Below are 20,876 nucleotides of genomic sequence, written 5' to 3' on the forward strand. Positions count from 1 at the left end.
TTTTATACAAACTGTTAGTACTATTCAAACTTAGGAATCACTTTTTTTCTAGAACCAGAGAAGTCTGTCTAACTGGTATCATCTGAAAATCAATAAAGCAATAATATTTGTGGAAGTTTGTAAGTATTAGAGAACATCCTCAAAGTCCTTAGGGTAATTTCCTAGAACTTTGAGGGGAAAGATACCTGTTGTCCTCTAGAGACTTCACTTTCTGGTCTGAGTGTGAGTAAGGAGAGCATTCTCAGAGTTTGTCCTACACATGTGAAAAAATGGAGTGGTAGCTATCTTTAAATCTTTGGAAAGCTAATAAGAGGAATGAAATCTCTCTTCCAAAATGGCAGGGCCAGATACAGCTTCACCAACAGTGAATTATTGTTCCAGTTTTTCCACATCTGCTGTTTTATTTGTCAATTTCCTGTTTAATATTTTTAGCCAATATGGGAGGTTAAAATAATATCTCAAGATTATTTTAATTTATATTTCTGTAATCAATAATATTTTAAAATACTTTCCATATGAGTATAAATTGTTTTGATTTCTTTGGAAAACTGCCTATTTATATCTTTTGACCATTTATCATGAGGAAATAGTATTCCGTTTTCTATTCCAGTCCTCTATGGTTATTGATACTTTGAACAAATTTCAGATTGTGTTCAGAAATTGTTCATTCCTAAATGTGTTTGTTCATATTTCAAAGACTCAAAGAATCATAAAGAATTATAGAGATCTTTAGATCCACCTCCATCTTGTATTGAGGATTCATGGAGAAATGGTGACTTGTCCAAGATCACAAAGGTAAGGGGTGACAGAAACAGGGAAAGAAACGAGAAATTCTAAATCAAAGGTTGCTGTTCTTTTCATTCTTTGTACAAGGATGACTGTTTGTTCATGTTATAACCTTCTTACTTTTTTTTTCATCAGAAAAGCCAGTCCCATAATACCTGAAAACCAAACAAAATTCACAGAATTTATACTCCTGCTATTTTCTGAGAAACCAGAACAGCAGGAGTCTCTCTTTGGGCTGTTTTTGGCCATTTACTTGGTCACAGTGGTTGGAAACTTGTTCATAATGTTGACCATTGGCTCTGACTCTCAACTCCACACTCCAATGTACTTTTTCCTTTCTAACTTATCCTTTGTAGATCTCTGCTTGGTATCTACCACAGTCCCCAATATGTTGGTGAGCATCTTAAGAGAAAACAAGGCTATCCCCTATACTGACTGTCTTACCCAGATGTACTTCTTTATGGTTTTTGTTTCTTTGGATAATTTCCTCCTCACTGCAATGGCCTATGACCGTTTTGTGGCTATCTGTCATCCTCTACGCTATACAGCCATCATGAACCCTAGACTGTGTGGCCTGCTGGTGCTGCTTTCCTGGATAATAAGCTTTTTCATTTCCCTTCTTCACACTCTGATGGTAACACGGCTGTCCTTCTGTATGGACCATGAAATCCAGCACTTCTTTTGTGATCTTGATGAAGTTCTGAAACTCTCTTGTTCTGACACTCTAATCAATTATATCTTGATTTACATTTTAGCTGGGCTGTTATTTACTCTCCCTTTCACAGGGATCCTTTTCTCTTATATCCAGATCTGTTCTTCCATTTTGAAAATTCCATCTGCTCAGGGAAAGTATAAAGCCTTTTCTACGTGTGGATCTCACCTCTCTGTTGTTTCCTTGTTCTATGGTACAGCATTCGGAGTGTATTGGAGCTCCTCAGTTACCCACTCTTCCTGGAAGAGGACAGTTGCCTCAGCAATGTATTCTGTGGTCACACCCACATTGAACCCTTTCATTTATACACTAAGGAATAAAGACATAAAAGATGCCCTCAGGAAAGTCATTAATAAAATTGTTTCCTCTCAATGATGGAGCTAGCTTCTGATCCTTGAAATGAGACACTGGTAGTTTGGGAGGAAATAGATGGATTCTTATATTTTTTCTTCACTTAAATCTGTCCTTTATTTTGCCATTACAGTGATATACAGTAAAAAGCTGGTTTCACTTTGTTACTCCTCCCTCACTGAATGCCAGGGGTTCCTTATTGCCTCTAGGATTAAATGCAAAATCTTCTTGACATTCAAATCCCTTCATAACCTAACTACTGTCTCCCTTGACATTCAGCTAATACCTTACTCACTAATATAGGCTCTGAGCTTTAGTGAAACTGGCCTCTTTGCCATTTTATGAAAAGCATACTCTATTACTTGGTTCTGGTAAGCTTCTTAAACTGTTTACCATGATTGGAATGCTCTCTCTATTCAACTCCACCTATTGGCTTCTTTTGCTCCTTTTAAGTCCCAATTAAAAAAAAAATCCTGTCTTTACTAGAAGCCATTCCCAACTCCTTTTATTTCTAATACCTTTACTTTTTTAATGATTTATTAATCATTATTAACACATTAATTTTTATATGCATTAATATTCTGAGCACTACTAATATTGTATGCTTTTTTGTATATACTTGCTTATATGTAGATATGTCATATATAATACTTATATGTAGTACTTCATACTACATATGTAGAATATGTAATACTCATTAGATTGTGTGATTCTTGTGTTCGAGGTCCGTCTTTTGCTTCATTTTGTATTCTCAAAACTTAGAACAGTGACAGATAAATCTACAGAATACATAAAACAGGAAAGGAAGAATTTAGATAAAATTGATAGGGGATTCCATCACTGGAAACCTAAACAAATGGCTAATATGAGATGCTGTATTAAGAAAAAAATCATCATGTGGTGGTCAATGCGCTAAGAATGAGCCTCTTTGTACTTCTATTGAAGGAGAAAGTAAGTTCTTTATCCTTCATTGCAAGTGGAAGAAATGGAACTCTGATGACATTGTTGTTGTTATACGAAGGTCCACATGAAGATACATTGAAAATGTAAAGTCATGGAAAGTGAATGCTACCACTGGATCTTTGTTTTCATCATATTCAAACATTGGTTTGGCCATGTCACAACTTTGCTTAAGATGCTTCATTGGACTTTTATTATATCTAGGAAAACATTTCATCTCCTATGACATAACTCTCCATAAAATAATTCCAACATATGTTCCTTAGTTGATTTCACATCATTTTACATCGATGTCCAACATTAGCACAGCAAACTCACCAATGTGTAACAATATTGCCATCTCTCCCTTCAGAGTCCATTACACAGTCTGCTTCCTATGCATGGAACTGCAGGGAGTCCACAAATATGAATATATTTGTATTTTGGATCCTCTAGCTCTATCCATTGGTGACTTTGAGGGCTAACTCCAACTAGAAGGTCTGATCTCCCAAGTTGTTAATGTTACCCCCATGCTCATTAAATTTACTGCATCCTTTTCATTTTGCTTGTTTCCATCTTTAACTTTCCCTGCCACAATGGATTAAAAGCTCTCAGAGAGTAGACAGTTTCTTATTTGTTTTTGCATACAAAGCACATAACCTAATACTTGAAACATTGTAGGCATTTAAAGAACACCTGATATGATGTGACTTAACCTTAGTCCTCTCTTTCTTTTAACTATCCCCAAGTCACAGAAGGGACCTTGGATGTTTGTCCTCTCCTTTGGCCTCTTAAATAATGAAATAATCACCTCCAGATGTAAAATATCCTTGAAAATAACATCTTTAATTTGAATGCTTTCAATTACAAGGAATATCTGATACAACAAAGTGTCCTTTCTCTTTGTTTAGCTGGTGGCTTTACTTGTCAAAAAAGTCTTCATTAGACTGAATCTCCTGAATCTAAATCTACATCCTTGGAACTTAAAGATACTAATATTATCTTCAAGGAAAATCAAAAAAGAAGGGAAAACTATATATATATATATCCACATAGATACATAAGTTTAAAAGTTGTCAAAACATAGGAAGAATGCTAATTTAAAATTAAGAATTTTGAATCTTAAGAAAGAGGAAGACTATGGTTGTACATATACAAACTATATCAGATTGTTTCACTATCCCAGGGGAGTAGGAGAATGAGGGCAAAGGATAGAATTTGGGACTAAAATTGTTGAAAAAAATGTTCAAAAATTGTTTTTAACATATATTTGGGGAAAATAAATGTATTTTTTTAAGAAAAAGAACAAAACATTTCCTTACAAGTCAATTCAGAAATGCATAAAGACCAACAAACAATACATTTAATATTTTATTTTTTGCCAGTTACATTTAAAACAAAAATTTTTGCACTGTTTGTTTATGTTTAATACACACATTACTTTATGAATCATGTTGGGAGAGTAAAATCAGAGAAAAAGGGGAAAACCCTGGGAGAGATTAAAACAAACAGAAAAAAATAAAAAGTGAACATAATAAGTATTTATTTAATTCAGTTTTTTTAGGATGCAGATGGCATTTTCTGTACAAAGTCTATTTGGTTTGCTTTGGATTACTGAAGCATTGAGAAGAACCAAATATTTCATAGTTGATCATTGCACGTTATTGCTGTTATTGTGTAAAATGTATTCCTGCTTCAACTTGTTTCATTCAGCATTAGTTTATGCAAATTTTTCAAGGCCTTTCTATAATCAGCTTGTTCATCATTTTCATCATAGAACAATAATATTCCATTCCTTTCATGTATCGCAGTTAGTTCAGCCGTTCCCCAATTAATGGATATCTACTCATTTTCCAATTCTTTGCTACCACAAAAGAACTGCTACAAACGTTTTTGCACATGTGAATTCTTTTATATCCTTTAATTCTTTTATATCCTTTAAGATTCCTTAGGAGACAGATCCAGGAATGGCACTACTGGATAAAGGGGTATGTACACTTTTATAGCCCTTTGGGCATGGCTCCAAATTGTTTTACAGAATGTTTGATCATTTCAGAACTCCACCAACAATGCATTAGTATCCCAGTTTTCTCACATCCCATCCAATATTTATCATTATCTTTTCTTCTCATCTTAGCCAGTCTAAGAGATGTTAGGTGGTCCCTCAGAGTTGTTTTAATTTACACTTTTCTAATCAATATTGATTTAGAGTATTTAAAAATATAATTATATATAACTTTAATTTCATCATCTGAAAATTGTTCATATCCTTTGAACAATTTTCAGTTGGGAAATATTATGGTATATGAAGGTAATTGAAAATTATTTTTGTGTAAATATGATAAACAAGCTAATTATAGAAAGGCCCATAAAGACTTACATGAACTGATGATGAGTGAAATAAGCAGTAACAAGAATACATTGTACACAATAATATCAGGAATATGTGATGAACAACTATGAAATACTAAGTTCTTCTCAACGGTTCAGCAAACCAAAGCAATCCTAATAGACTTTGGACAGAAAATGCCATCTGTATCCTGAAAAAGAATAAAGAGAATGAATATAAATCAATACATACTATGTTCAATACATTATACACAGTAACAGCAAGACTGTGATATTCAACCATGAAAGTCTTGGTTCTTCTCAGTGCTTCAATAATCCAAGGTAATCTCAATAAACTCTGAATAGAAAATGCCATCTACCTCAAAAAAAAAAAAAGAAAGAAAGAAAGATGGAGATTGAGTGTAAATCTCTTTGTCAAAGAAATCCACTTCCATCAGAATACATCTTCATACAGTATTGTTATTGAAGTGTATAATGATCTCCTGGTTCTGCTCATTTCACTTAGCATCAGTTCATGCAAGTCTCACCAGTCCTCTCTGAATTCATCTTCTGGTCATTTCTTACAGAACAATAATATTCCATAACATTCATATGCCACAATTTACCCAGCCATTCTCCAATTGATGGGCATCCATTCATTTTCCAGTTTCTAGACACTACAAACAGGGCTGCTACAAACATTTTGGCACATACAGGTCCCTTTCCCTTCTTTAGTATCTCTTTGGGGTATAAGCCCAATAGAAACACTGCTGGATCAAAGGGTATGCACAATTTGATAACTTTTGGGCATAATTCCAGATTGCTCTCCAGAATGGTTGGATTCGTTCACAACTTCACCAACAATGTATCAGTGTCCCAGTTTTCCTACATCCCCTCCACATTATCTCTCCCTGTCACTCTAGCCAATCTGACAGGTGTCTAGTGGTATCTCAGAGTTGTCTTAATTTGCATTTCTCTTATCAATAATGATTGATTAGACAATCTCTTGTCTTTCATATGAGTGGTAATAGTTTCAATTTCATCATCTGAAAATTGTCTGTTCATATCCTTTGACCATTTATCAATTGGAGAATGGCTTGATTTCTTATAAATTTGAGTCAGTTCTCTATATATTTTGGAAATGAGGCCTTTATCAGAACCTTTAACTGTGAAGATGTTTTCCCAGTTTGTTGCTTCCCTTCTAATCTTGTTTGCATTAGTTTTGTTTGTACAAAGGCTTTTTAATTTGATGTAATCAAAATTTTCTATTTTGTGATCAGTAATGGTCTCTAGTTCATCTTTGGTCACAAATTTCTTTCTTCTCCACACATCTGAGAGATAAACTATCCTATGTTCCTCTAATTTTTTTATAATCTCATTCTTTATGCCTAGGTCATGGACCCATTTTGATCTTATCTTGGTATATGGTGTTAAGTGTGGGGCCATGCCTAGTTTCTGACATATCAATTTCCAGTTATCCCAGCAGTTTTTATCAAATAATGAATTCTTATCCCAAAAGTTAGGATCTTTGGGTTTATCAAACACTAGATTGCTATAGTTGACTATTCTGTCTTGTGAACCTAACCTTTTCCACTGATCAACTAATCTATTTCTTAGCCAATACCAAATGGTTTTGGTGACTGCTGCTTTATAATATAATTTTAGATCAGGTACAGCTAGGTCACCTTCATTTGATTTTTTCATTAATTCCCTTGAGATTCTCGACTTTTTATTGTTCCATATGAATTTTGTTGTTATTTTTTCTAGAAATGAGGTGGGAGAAGTTTCACCATAAATTGAATATGACTAAAATTTTTCTCTTAAAGACAATTCTGATGGCAGTAAAATACCCACTATATTCATCCCCCTTCATTCTTTCTCTCAGATATAATAGGTTTCCTTTGCCTCTTCCTGAGATGTAGTACCCCCACTTTACCCTTTTTCTGGTACAATGTCCTTTCCACCTCTAGTTTCTAGAACAAGGTATACATGTATTCTTTATACATCTTTATAGCAGAAATATAGTTCCAAAGATTTCTTTTTACCTTTTTAGGTTTCTCTTGAGTTCTATATTTATAGATCAAACTTTTTGTTAAGTTCTGTTTTTTTCATCAAAAATAGGTGAAATTCATTTATTTTGTTGAATGACCATTTTCTTCTCTGGAAAAAGATGCACATTCTGGCTGGGTAAGTTATTTTTGGCTGCATAGTGAGTTCCTTAGCCTTTCAGAATATCATATTCCAGGCCCTTCGATCTTTTAATGTGGATGCTGCTAGATCCTGGGCAATACTTATTGTGGCTCCTCTATATTTGAATTGGGTTTTTCTAGTCGCTTACAGTATTTTTTTCCTTCATTTGAGGGTTCTGGCATTTGGCCACTATATTTCTTGGTGTTTTGATTTTAGGATCCCTTTTAGTAGGTGATCGATGAATTCTTTCAATGTCTATTTTACCCTCTGTTTCTATGACTTCTGGGCAGTTCTCTTTGATAGTTTCCTGGAAAAGAGTGTCGAGGCTCTTTTTTTCATCATACTTTTCTGGGAGTCCAATAATTCTCAGATTGTCTCTCCTGGATCTGTTTTCCAGGTCTGTTGTTTTCCCAAGAAGGTATTTCACATTTTTTCCATTGTTTGATTTTTTTTGGTTTTGCTTGACTGATTCTTGTTATCTCCTCGAGTCATTCAATTCCATTTGTTCGATTCTGATTTTCAATGAAGTATTTTCTTCACTCACTTTTTTTTATATCTTTTTCTAATTGTCCAATTGAGTTGTTTTGTTCTATGAAATTTTTTTCCATTTCGCCAATTTTGTCTTTTAGAGAGCTGTTTTCTGTTTCCAGTTCACTAATCCTGTTTTCAAGGATTTGATTTCTTTATCCACTCTGTCGTTAAATAAGTGGGATGACTTCTGCAGATCCTCTTGCCAAGTCTCCCTCTCCTTTTCCCATTTTCTTCTAGCTCTCTTGTGAGAGCCTTTTTAATTTCTTCTATGAGATTCATCTGTGCTGAGGAACAGATGATCTCCTCCTTTGGGGATTCACCTGGAGACTGTCTGTTTTTTGTCTCCTCAGGGTTTAGAGTCTGTTCTCTATCCATATAGAAGCTGTCAGTGGTTAAGGTCCTTTTCACTTTTTTGCTCATTTTGTCAGAGAAGAATCAAAGACAAACTAGCAAAGAAAAAAAGAAAAAAAAAAACAAATGGGATCTGCTTTTTTGGGGGGAGGGGCTGGGTGGCATTACCGAACTTCCTCTACATACTGCGGGGGGAAGCAGCAAGGCACTAACAGGACTGTGCTGTGCCTGCGCTCTGAGATTCCATGAGCATGCTGAGACACTGTGGGGAGGGGTGGCCAGGTCCTGAGAGACGCCAGCTGTTCCAGGTTGTATTCTTCACCCCTGGTGTTTTTCTCTGCTGGGCTACTGACTTGCTGCCAGGACAAAGTATTCAATCCTGTAGCAAAGCTCCCCCCGCAGAGAGGGCTGAGATCACCCCCCCCCCTCTGGTCTGCTCAACTATGAGCTGCCTGCTCTCAGCCTGCACCTGATCTAAAACCTTCCCCACCCTTGAGCAAAAACAGACCTATCCTGGTGAATTTCAACGGTGTCTTCTCTTGGTAACTATTTGTGGGTTTTTTTTTTCAGTCAAACATTAATTCAGAGGCTTGTAATGAAGTGGATAGTGAGAGAAAATGTGGAGCTTACACAGCTCTGTGCTTCCTCTCTGCCATCTTGGCCAGAAATCCCTATTCTTATAAATTTTACATAATTCTTCCTATACTTTAGAAATGAACCTATGTCAGAAACATTGGCTGTAAATATCCCTCCACATGCACATCTTTGTGTTTCCCTTTTATTCTTCTTCGTGTTGGTTTTGTTTTTGTAAAATCTTTTTCATTTAATGAAATCAAAGTTGTCCATTTTGCATTTCACAATATTCTATGTTACTTCTTTGGTCATAAATTTCTCCCTTCTTCAAAGATCTGATAGGTAAACTCTTCCTAACTCTCTTAATTTGCTTATGGTATCATGTCCCCATTATGACCTTATTTTGGTATGGAGTATGGAGTCTTTTGGTATGGATATAGTATCTAACAAGTTTCTGAAATATTATTTTCCAGTTTTTCCAATTGTTATGGGACAGAACTTGAAAGAAGGTGCTAAGTCACTGGAATTGATAGAGACAATAATTATGTACTTAGTACTTTCTAGAGTTCTACAAGATTCACACCTTTAAGAGAGTATATATAAGATAGGAACCTCAACCAGGATGCACTCTGGGAGATTCAGAAACCAGGATTCAGTCAAGGAGATTCACAAGTCAGAGAAGGTAGTTGGGCAGAATGAAGGAAGACAGAGAAATGGTGGCAGTCTGTCCTATGGAGAACACTGAAAGCAAGATCTGGAAGGCCTCTAAGAAAGCTAACTGGGCCCAAGGAAGAGACAAGACTTGGAAAGAGGAAATAAAGGGCTTGGACTTTAACTCCTGTCTGCATTTGAGGTGATTATTACACTGAACTGAAAGGAAGGCTGCCTCCAGAAACCCCCCAAGAAACCTGATCCCAGAGAATATTTTATTTTAGAGAAGAACATTACACCCAATAATTTTTGTGAAATAGTAAGTTCTTGTCCCACAAGTAGGAGTTCTGGGGTTTATCAAATACTAGATTATTATAGTCCTTAATTATTGTATCATGTATATTAACCTATTCCGCTGACCCACCCTTCTATTTCTTAGCCACTACTATATGTTTTTGATGTTGTTGCTTTATAATAGAGTTTTAGGTCTGGTACTACTAGGCCATTATCCTTTGTATTTTTTTTTCATTGTTCTTTCAGATGAATTTTGTTACTATTTTTTCTAGTTCTATAAAGTAATTTTTGACAATTTGAGTGGCACGACACTGAAAAATAGACCAATTTGGGTAGATTTTAAGTCATTTTTATTATATTAGCTCACCCTACCCAAGAGTAATCAATATTTTCCCAGTTGTTTAGATCTGAATTTATTTGTGTGGATCCTGTTTTGTAATTATGTTCATATAATTCTTGGGTTTATCTTGGGAAACAGACATCCAAATATTTCATTTTGTCTACTATTATAAATGGGATTTCTTTTTCTATCTTTTGCTGCTGGGCTTTGAGGGTAATATATAGACATGCTGATGATTTGTGTGATTTATTTTATATCCTGAAACTTTGCTAAAGCTGTTAATTATTTCAAGTAGGTTTTTGGATGATTCTCTAGGATTCTCTAAGTATATCATCATATTTTCTGCAAAAATAGATCAATTAATCATTTCTTAACCTGGATAATAATTAACTTTTCAAGATTAGATGAACTATGGGGTTCTTTTCCCATAAATTCTTTCTCAATTCTCAGCTAAACTAGATGGAAGTTGCTGTCCTTTCCCAATATGAAATATTATGATTCTATGAAGTCTAATATTCTTAGTCATGTGAAAATGAATGTGAAATGGAGGCTCAACTCCTAAGAGTGCATCTAGTTTCTATTACATTGGTGAGTTTTGCGATCCTTTGATAGCATCATAAGATTATGGTTATAATAGCAATAAGCAATTATAGCAATAAAACATCTATGTAGGGAGTTAAGTTGTTTGTTCCCTTTGACATATTATTTTATTGGATTGTCACAAAACTAGGCAATATAGAATTTGTTATCAACATTTTATTGACTTAGAAACTGAGGCTCATATAGATTGAGATATACAAAGCTAATAATTCTCAAAAGCTGTATTCAAACCCAAATCTTTTTAATAAAATGCCTCTATCTACTATACTGTACTCCAAATTATTATATCTTGAAATGACTAGAAAATTATTGATACATTATGAATTGAAATGAATTGATTTAAATGGAATAATAAACCAAGTTTGATTAATTGAGCATCTGTTCAGTGTTGAACTTTTTATGAAATATTAAAGAGTTTTTAAAATCTTGAACAATTCTGAAAGTGTTATGATGAAGAATGTTATCCATTTCCACAGGAATTACTGATAGAGTCTGAATACAAATATAAGTATACATTTCTTCACTTTATTTTTCTTGTTTTTTGTTGAGAGATCTGTTTTCTTTTCTAAAAAAAGACTTAAAGGAAGACATGTTTAGTATCACTACATATATATAACAAAAAAAAAAAACCAACCCTCCAAACCAAAAGATCTTGACTTGTTATAATAATTGAGTCAAATCTAATTAGATGAAATTTAGTAGAAATAAATGTCATCCCTTAGACTTTAGTTGGAAGGCAAATGACAAATACTACATATATAAGGACCAATCAAATAAACTTGAGACATTTTTCCTGGAAAAGAAAATACTTCAGTTGAATATAAAATATGTTTTCATACGTTTGAAATGATTTAATATGAAAGAATGATTAGACTTGTTCTGGTGGGCTCCAGAAAATGCAATGAGGGACAATGAGGTAAACCCACAAGGAGGCCAATTTTAGCTTAGCAGAAGCAAAAAGTTTTTTTGCAATTAAAATACTACAACAGAAATATGGGATCCCCTGAGAGACAAGTGGATTACTTTTTTGAGAACATAGTAGATGATTCAGATTGGACTGAACAGACCTCCAGGGTTTGGTACCTTCATTTGTGATGCTGGACAGCTCTCACTGTTATTAAGATTTCTGCCAAAGTTTCCTGACCCAGAGGGACTTCAAGATAGGAAATACAATTATATGACTTTTCTAATGAAGAGTTTGGGGGATTGAGCCTATTAGGCACTAGAAATTTCAAATATTCTTTCTGTTCCTCCACAGGACCAGATACGGGCTATTGCAGACCAGGAGGAAGTCTATGCCTCCAGAGATATTGGCCCAAGTTCCTAGAACTTTCTACTTTTTTCTGGGACATAAAGTATCTACTTTCTTTTTGCACATTTCCAACAGATATATATTCCTTTAATTATGTTTAGTAAATGATTTGAGATAGCAAGTGTTGGGAAAGGAGAAAGTAAAAGAGGTGAGTAGTAAGGGAAAATAGAAGCAGCTTGTTGTTGCTCAGAAACTCAGAGACTTTCCCAAACCCAGAACAAATGAAATTACAGTCTAATCCAGTTGACAGAAGAAGAAAATCTGACTTCTTTCAGAGGCTATTTGAAAATCCAGAATTCAGCCCAGGAGGAAAATCAAAGGAGAGTAGATTCAATCCCACACTCTGAGTCATGTTGAAGTTCCATCCAGGCCAGTAGGACTTTGGTAAAGTTGTTTTCATTCTTAGGCCCTCAGCCACAAAATAGGGATCAAAAATTCCTTTTTGGTTTCATGGTAGGTTTGTGTGTGTGTTTGGGGGCGGGGTCAAATGTGATCATCTTTGTCAATTTTTTGTGAATTTAAATAATTTCAGAAAGATAAATTTTATTTTTGTCACAATAGCAGAGATATGAATCTATTTTGGCCCAACCTGTCTCAGCCAAGTGTAATCCAAACACCAGGGACAATCTTTAGCCAGAGGTAAGTCTCGGATGTATCAATGGGAAATCTATTAGAGACAGAGATGTTATGCCCTTAATCCACATAAAAGGTATTGGACTATGATAAGGTCCTTTTCATTCAAATTGTAGATGATTACTTATATTTTACAGACCTCTTAAAGGAACTTTAGGGCACAAGTCAGAGAGTATGGGTGAAGGCAGGGGAGGTGATAGAAGAACTTTCTACCCCAATAAGAGATGAAGGGTAGGTTCAAACTATTTCTTATGATTTTAAGATAGTAAAAAAATACAGATTGTTTTCAGAGGATGGGCTAGAATTCCTAGGAAGATTGTCAGGAAGAAATATGTGATAAGGATGTAATCAGAGTCTCTATAGTATTTAGAGTATAGTTCCTCAATGTACAAAGATAAGTGATTGCCTAATTTCTCATTATTATATGATGTATGAATGATCATTAGAATATTCATATTCCTCAATTTTTCTCAAGTACTTAAAAACAATTATCTCTGACTCACATGCCACTTCTTATTGTCTAGCCACTTTGTCCACTTGCTGTTTTTATGTTCTCTCTTTTTCCTTTTGATAAGAGTTAGACCAGATGACCTGGAATTTTGATTTTTTATTCTATAATATTCCTTTCTCCCATTTTCCTTTCTTTCTACCTTCAGTTTCTATTCTCATTCCTCTGTATACTTAGGCTTTTGCTGATTTTACAATCATGAAAAATCAATAGTATTTTTGAATTCTACTATGAGGGACTATTCCTATCTAAGGCATATCTAGTATCAAATTGCTTAGTGGTATACAATGCAACCATACTCTGAACTAGAGACTGATCAGTTGGCACTTAGTTACTATATTTATCTGTCTCGAGATTGTGTGGATGATTGCGTTTGGGGAAGAGAAACAGAGAAAGCAGCCAAAACAGAGAAGAGTTTTAAGGAACAGATCAAATTGAACATGTGATATCATAATAGAAAGACAAACATTTGAAGGAGCATTATGAAAAATATTGGGTGTGCTTGATCTTAGAGAGAAGTACTAGGAATAATTCATGGAAGTTGCAAAAAAAGAAAAAAATTCATCTTGATATAAGGAAAAAACTTACTAATAGTTCCAGCATTGGGATTCTCTAAGAAGCACAGACAGAAATTATACCATGTCAAGGAGGAAGTTCAAGAAATGGGGAAAAGGACCTTTAGGCAAAGAACCCTTTCAAGCCATGCTACCACTTTCCACTAAGTATTCTCTAAATTTGATTGATTATTTCTGCACTTGCAGGAGGGTATAGCATTGCCATTTTTTCTTTGAAATATGTCATTATATACAAAGTGTTCATACTACTGAACTTTAGTAAACACCTTTTTCTAGAAACCAATGAAGTCTGTCTAATTTATACCAACTCAAAGTTAATAGAACAATCACATTGGAGGAAGTTTATAAGTATTTAGCTGTATAAATATTAGAGAATCATCCCAGAATATTTCAGAGCTATCTCTCAGAAACTTGAGCACAAAGATAGCTGTTGTGCTCTGGAGATCCAACTTTTTGGTCTGAATGTGGGATGGGAGAACTATCCCAGAATATATCCTACACAAATGAAAAAGATTTAAAGATCTTATTAGAGAGTAAGCTAAGTATGAAGACCTCTTTTGGTCTGGACAGTGCAACCCTTCTGGATGATTCTTCTCTCTTATTAGCCATTAACTTTAACAGGGCCTGGTTTTGCTACTATGCTACAAATAAGGAAGAAATTCCTCTATCTCTCCATATAACTGTTTATAATAGATAGGTTCTCTGTTCCTACTTATTTAGACTGGTAGATATCTTAGTATTTCAAAGGCTAGCAAGAGATATTAGATCTGTTTTCCTTAGCCTCGAGAGGGTATGGGAAAAATATAAATTTGTACTTGATCTCAGAACAAAAACTAGCAGAAAATCTTCTCAACTAAAGCTTTCCAAATGTGAAATAAGGAATCAGGAGGTGATGAATTCCGGCTCATGAGAGGTCTTAAATCAACAGTTTAATTACTTCTCATTTGTAAAATAGCCTTTTATTAATCTCCCTGATGTTTTCTGACTATGTAGATTTCATAGGAATAGCGCAGACCCCTTGTCCTTGTTATCCTTGAATATCATTCCCAGATGTCACCCTCCTTTCTCCAAAGATTGGTTGCTTCAAGGATTTCCCTGCTTTGGGAAGGAGCTCAGGTTTGTCACTCTTTTTTCTCCTATCTGTGCCTATAGATCTCGAGGCTCTATCGCCATGTTATTATGCTGGTATGTTCCACATCCATGCCTCATACCTCCTTATTTCTTATTGTTGTTGTTGGGTGTTTTTTTTTTATCCCTAACACTTAGCATAGTGTCTGACATAAAGCAAATTGTTTTGGTTTTTTTTTGTTTGTTTGTTTTTTGTGACAATTAGGCTTAAGTGGCTTGTCCAGCGTCACACAGCTAGTAAGTATTACATGTCTGAGGCTGGATTTGAACTCAAGTCTTCCTAACTCTAGGAATGGTGCTCTATCTACTTTATCATCTACCTGACCCATACCAAATTTTTATCAAATGCATGCTGCCTGTTTAACCATACAGAAAAAGTTCAGTATATCCTTTTTGTGACCACATCACAATTTTCACAGGTCATATAGGGAGAATTCCTATTTAGGTATTGGTGGGATGAACAAACTTGTGGGGTTGATTTCAATTCTGAGGTTTACTGCTTCCAAAATTAGCAATAGGATTAACTTTTTAGAAATTGTTATTCTTTTACTCAGAGTGCTTTTGACTTGTCTAGTTAATATCAAAAACATACAAGTTGTCCCTGTTGTTTGAAGGTAAATCTAACCTCAAGTCTTCATTAGAGAACTGATTCTATTCTCTCTAGAAATGAAGTCTCATTTAATCCTGAATCCATCTTCCACCTACTTTGTAATTATTTGGATCACATGCTCCAGTGAGTTTTTTTCCCTTTTCTGGCAGTTTGTAGTATTTTTTTTTTGGTCTTATATTTCTGAAGTTTTGCAACAATATTTCTTGCACTTTTCCTTGTGAGAGCTGTTTTGGGAGATGATCAATTTATTATTTCAATAAGTATTTTTGCCATTTGGTTCTAACATCTGGGCAGTTTTCTTTGATGATTTTTTGAAGAATGCTTGCCCAGGCTTTTTTTTGGTCATGGCTTTTAGGTAGTCTAATAATTTTAAAATTATTCCTCCTGGATCAGTTATTTCAGGTCAGTTATTTTTCCAATGAGATGTTTTATACTTTATTCTATTTTTTTCATTCTTTTTAGTTTATTTGACTGTCTCAAAGACTCATGAATTTCCATTTCCCCAGTTCTAGCTTTTAATGGACAATTCTAATGGACAAAAACAGTTAGTTTTTGTATCTTCTTTTCCATTTGATTAAATCTACATTTGAAAGTGTTGTTTTCTTCAGTAAATTTTCTTTTTGACATTTGAAGTTTTTTTTCCCATTTTCAAAGAAATGTACATTATAAGAAAGAACATTACAACAGAGGGATCAACTTTAGAATATAGACTATCAGAGTTTTCAGGTATTAGAACATGTCAAAACTTGAAGGTGTTGTCTGTAATCCCAGAACCTTTTCAATGGCAATAGAGTAAAGATACCATTGAATGTCCAAAGTCTCCAAAGAAAAGTAGATGTCATTAGGTCAAAGTTCTTCATCTTCCACTGAACTTGCTTATAGGAATAGGGACTTATTCAAGATCACAAGGGTAACAAGGGGCAGAATGAAAGAACCAAGAAATTCTAAGCCAAAGTCTGATATTCTTTCTATTTAATATACAAGGGTAACTGTATTTTCATATTATGCCCTTCTCACTTCTCTTTCCCAGCAGAAAAATCAACCCCATAGTGCCAGGAAACCAAACACAATATACTGAATTTATCCTCCTGCGATTTTCTGAGAAACCAGAGCAGCAGGGGCCCCTCTTTGGCCTGTTTTTAGGCATGTACTTGATCACAATGGTTGGAAACCTGCTCATAATGTTAGCCATTGGCTCTGACTCTCACCTCCACACCCCCATGTACTTCTTCCTTTCCAATTTGTCCTTTGTGGATCTCTGTGTGTCATCCACCACAGTCCCCAATATGTTGGTGAGCTTCTTGGAAAAAAACAAGACCATCCCCTATGCTGACTGTCTTTCCCAGATGTATTTCTTTATGGTTTTTGGTTGTCTGGACAATTTCCTCCTTACTGCAATGGCCTATGACCGATTTGTGGCTATCTGTCACCCACTGCGCTACTTAGCCATCATGAACCCTAGGCTATGTGGCTTACTGTTACTTCTTTCCTGGATTATAAGTCTTCTTGTATCCCTTCTTAACAGTTTGATGGTAACAAGACTGTCCTTTTGTACAAACCATGAAATTCCACACTTCTTTTGTGATTTTGCTGTGGTTCTGAAACTCTCTTGTTCTGATACCCTTATCAATTATATCTTGGAATATGTTATAGCTGGGCTGATTGGTGTTCCCCCTGTCACAGGGATTCTTTTCTCTTATGGTCAGATCTATTCTTCCATTTTGAAAATCCCATCTGCTCAGGGTAAGTATAAAGCATTTTCTACTTGTGGATCTCACCTTGCTGTTGTATTCTTATTCTATGGCACAGCATTTGGAGTATATTTGAACTCAGCTAGACACTCTTATTGGAGTAGCACAATTGCTTCAGCAATGTATGCTGTGGTCACCCCCATGTTGAACCCCTTCATCTATACATTAAGGAATAGGGACATAAAAAATGCCCTTAGGAAACTTATTAGCAAAAAATTTTCCTCCCAATGATGTGATTGGCTCTTGATCCTTAGAATGAGATACTGGTGCTTTTGGGGTAAATATTGGGAAGCGGTGATCTTGGATTTTTCAGTCAAATTTGTCTTCTATTTAGCTGCTTCCATGATTTTCTTAAAGTGCAGGTCTCAATTTGTCCTGCTTCTCCCACTGAATACAAGTACCTCCCTATTGCCTATAGAGTCAAACCCTCCCTTTAACATTCAAATTACTACACAATCTAGCTCCCCTTTACCTTTCCAGTCTTCTAATACTTTACTGCCTACCACATACTCTTGGCTTAGATGACACTAGACACTTTGCTGTTCCATGAATAAGACACTCTATTTCTTGGTTCTTGGCATTTTATCAAGCTGTCCGACTTGTCTGTAATGTTCTTTCTATTTAGCTCCATGTGTGGACATTTTTTGCTTCTTTTTAAGTTCCAAATTTTAAAAATATGTCTTGTTTTACTGGGAGCCTTTTCTAACCTGTCTTAAGTCTAGTCCCTTCCCTTTATAAATGTATTAACCATTGTTGATGTTTATTTACTTAATTTATTAATTATTACTAAGCTTTATTAATCTTTTATATGGTTTTTATATATATATATATATTTGTTATAAGTTGGCTCTCTTATTAGATCATGTGATCCTTGAGGTCAAAGGTTATTTTTTGATTCATATATTCAAGGCTTAGCATAGTGACTCAGATAGAAGAAAGCTTAATAAATGTTGACGGATCAATCTGATAGTTATTACATTACTTGCTCACTCTGCTCTTATTGATTATAAATTATTTTGAACTTTTCCCTCATTTCCTCAATTTCTGGAATTTCCATCACAATGCCATCTAGTTAAACACAACCTATTTCCTAAGATATTTTCTAACTTAAAAATGCTGAATATAGAAACATGAGGCTAGGATTTTATCCTCATCCAATCACTATGAGTGTGTGCTCTTGGAAAAATTACATGATATCTTTCTCTCTCAGTTTCTTCATTTCTAAAATGGAATTTGGAAGACCTGACCTGACTACCTAACTTTTTTTGTATGTGAAATAAAATATTTAATATATAAGTTCTTTTTAAACTATGAAATGCTACATAACTACAGGAAAGAAAGAAGAACTCGGAGGAAACTGATATGGAATTTCATCATTGGGAGTCTAGGTGGTAATTTCTCTGTGCCTTAGTAAATGTTCATTATCAGACACTGAGGTATGGTGGCCAATTCTGTCAGGATGAGCCTCTTTCTGCTTTGCCTGATAGCATAAGTGAAGTCTGTTTATTAAGTCAGAACTGGTAGAACTAAAGCTCTGCTGACATACTTTGAGTAATTAAGGTCAACACTGAGACAGTAAGATGCCAATGGGACCTTGAAAAAGTACAACTCTGGAAAGTCCTTTTGCTTTCATGATCATCTTTATTTTCATTACACTCAAACATTGATTTGCTTATGCCACAATTTATTTAAATTGTTTTGCTGGCTCCCTCTTACACTTAGGATAAAATTTCATCTCCTGTGATTTTTAAAACTTTTCAAAATCTAAATGCTATGTTCCTGGGCTGATTTCACACCATTGCCCCATCATACTCTGTATTCCAATCAAAATCACCTACTTTTAACAATGTTCCCTTTTCTCTTTAGAGCCATTAATCACACAATCTGTTTCTCATGCATGAAACAGAGGCGAGACCATATTCACCACTCTATTTTGGATTACCTAACTACATTCATCATTGCCTTTGAGTGCCACTTCAATAAGAATATCTGATTTCCCCAATTATTAGTATTTCCCTCAGTCCCAACAAACTTACTGTATATATCTCATTTATGTATTTATGTGTGTATCTTGAAATTTTGCTGCCATAATGTAGAATAGAGTAGAGATTAGTTAATATTTGTTTTTGCATGCAAAGCTCATAACCCAATACCTGGGACATTGTGATCATTTAAAGAATATTTGATGTGAAGTAACTTAATTATGGTCCTCTTTCTTTTTCTTAAGAATCTCCAAATCACAGAAGAATTATTGGAGGTTCTCTAATACAGCTTCTTAAGCATGAAATAATCATCTCTAGATGTAAAATATCACTTTAAAAAAGTGATCATTCACTCTTTAGCTTGAACTCTTTCAATTACTGGAAACATTTTACTTAACAAAGTGTCCATTCCCATTGTTAGGCAAACTGTTTTAGCTGTGAGAAAAGTTTTCATTAGATTGAGTCACAATATTCCTCCCTGGAACTCAAAGTTATTAGTATTATTCTCAGAAAAAAATAAGAAGGAAAATAAATGGTATGCCTATAAATATAACCAGAAAGACAAATAGGACAAAAAGTTTTCACAATATAAGAATAGTAATTGAAATAGTCTTGAATTAACTCTCTTAAGAAAGAATAAAACTATAATTGCACAAATATAAATTATATCAGATTGCTCATTGTTTCTTGGAGAAGTGAGGTGAGACAGAGGAAGGGATAGAATATGGACCTCAAAATTTTAAAAAGCATGTTTAGAAATGATTTTAACATGTAATTAGAGAAAAGTAAATATATTTTAAAGCTCTTCATTTTCAAAACGTATACATAGTTTTCAACATTCATTTTATGTTCCAATTTTTTCCCCTTACCCTTACCCCCATGTATAGATAATAATAAACCAATATATGTTAAACATGTGCAATTCTTCTCTCCATATATTCCCATAATTATCATACAGCACAAGAAAAATCAGATCAAAAAGGGAAAAAAGGATAAATAAAACAAAAATCAATCAAACAACAATAAAAAGAGTGAAAATGCTATTTGTAATACACACTCAGTTCCCACAGTTATCTCTCTGGGACCAGATGACTCTCTCCATCATAAGACAATTGGGGTACAGGGAAGGAGGGGAAAAATTGGAACAAAAGGTTTTGGAATTGTCAATGTGGAAAAAATTGCCCATGCATATATCTTGTAAATAAAAAGCTATAATTAAAAAAAAAAAAGAAACAGGAGGAAAAAAGACAATTGGAATTGGCTTTAGTCATTTTGCTATTGAAAAGAGATATGTCCATCAGAATTGATTATCATATAATCTTGTGGTTGCTGTGTGCCATATTCCCCTCATTTTGCTCACTTGACTTAGCATCTATCTATGTATGTCTCTTTAGGCCTTTCTGAAATCATCTTGCTTATAGTTTCTTATAGAATAATGATACTCCATAATATTCACATGCCATAACTTATTCAGTCATTCTCTAAATTCCACCCATTTTCCAGTTTCTTCTTTCCAGTGCAACAAACATTTTTGAACATATGGGTCCTTTCCCTTTTTTTATAATGTCTTTGGGATATAAACCCAGTAGAGATCCTGCTGGATCAAAGGGTATGCACAGTTTGATAGCCTTTTGAGCATAATTCCATATTATTTTCCAGAATGGTTGGGTCAGTTCACAACTGTAAGGTTCTTTGTTTGGTTTTCTTGAGGTCCCTGGAGCAGCCTTCCTT

The 20,876-nt window shown here is 34.6% G+C and overlaps 2 protein-coding genes across 2 annotated transcripts in view; both read left to right on the plus strand.

Moving 5' to 3' along the window:
• The first annotated feature begins 769 nt into the window (after positions 1-769).
• Positions 770-11,973, plus strand: LOC127548265 (olfactory receptor 7D2-like). The gene is made up of 4 exons (XM_051975586.1): positions 770-795; positions 922-1,381; positions 1,667-1,843; positions 11,905-11,973. The coding sequence occupies exons 1-4, from the start codon at positions 770-772 to the stop codon at positions 11,971-11,973; spliced, it is 732 nt and encodes a 243-aa protein (XP_051831546.1).
• Positions 11,974-14,845: 2,872 nt separating this feature from the next.
• The window catches only part of LOC127548270 (olfactory receptor 7A10-like), a 51,226-nt gene continuing 45,195 nt past the window's right edge, over positions 14,846-20,876 (plus strand). Inside the window, exons 1-2 of the mRNA XM_051975599.1 lie at positions 14,846-14,859; positions 16,443-16,955. Of these exons, the coding sequence (XP_051831559.1) occupies positions 14,846-14,859; positions 16,443-16,955 (527 nt within the window). The remainder of the gene's footprint in view (positions 14,860-16,442; positions 16,956-20,876) is intronic.

The sequence above is a fragment of the Antechinus flavipes genome, chromosome 1, assembly GCF_016432865.1.
Source record: "Antechinus flavipes isolate AdamAnt ecotype Samford, QLD, Australia chromosome 1, AdamAnt_v2, whole genome shotgun sequence".
Classification (NCBI taxonomy): domain Eukaryota; kingdom Metazoa; phylum Chordata; class Mammalia; order Dasyuromorphia; family Dasyuridae; genus Antechinus; species Antechinus flavipes.

What these genes read in the sequence shown, in the direction of transcription:
- LOC127548265 (XM_051975586.1), top strand. Translation starts at nt 770, where the DNA reads ATGGTGACTTGTCCAAGATCACAAAG. An exon ending in ACTTGTCCAAGATCACAAAG is followed by an intron (nt 796 to 921) that starts GTAAGGGGTGAC and finishes TTTTTTCATCAG; the next exon opens with AAAAGCCAGTCCCATAATAC. An exon ending in TAAAAGATGCCCTCAGGAAA is followed by an intron (nt 1,844 to 11,904) that starts GTCATTAATAAA and finishes GTTCCTCCACAG; the next exon opens with GACCAGATACGGGCTATTGC.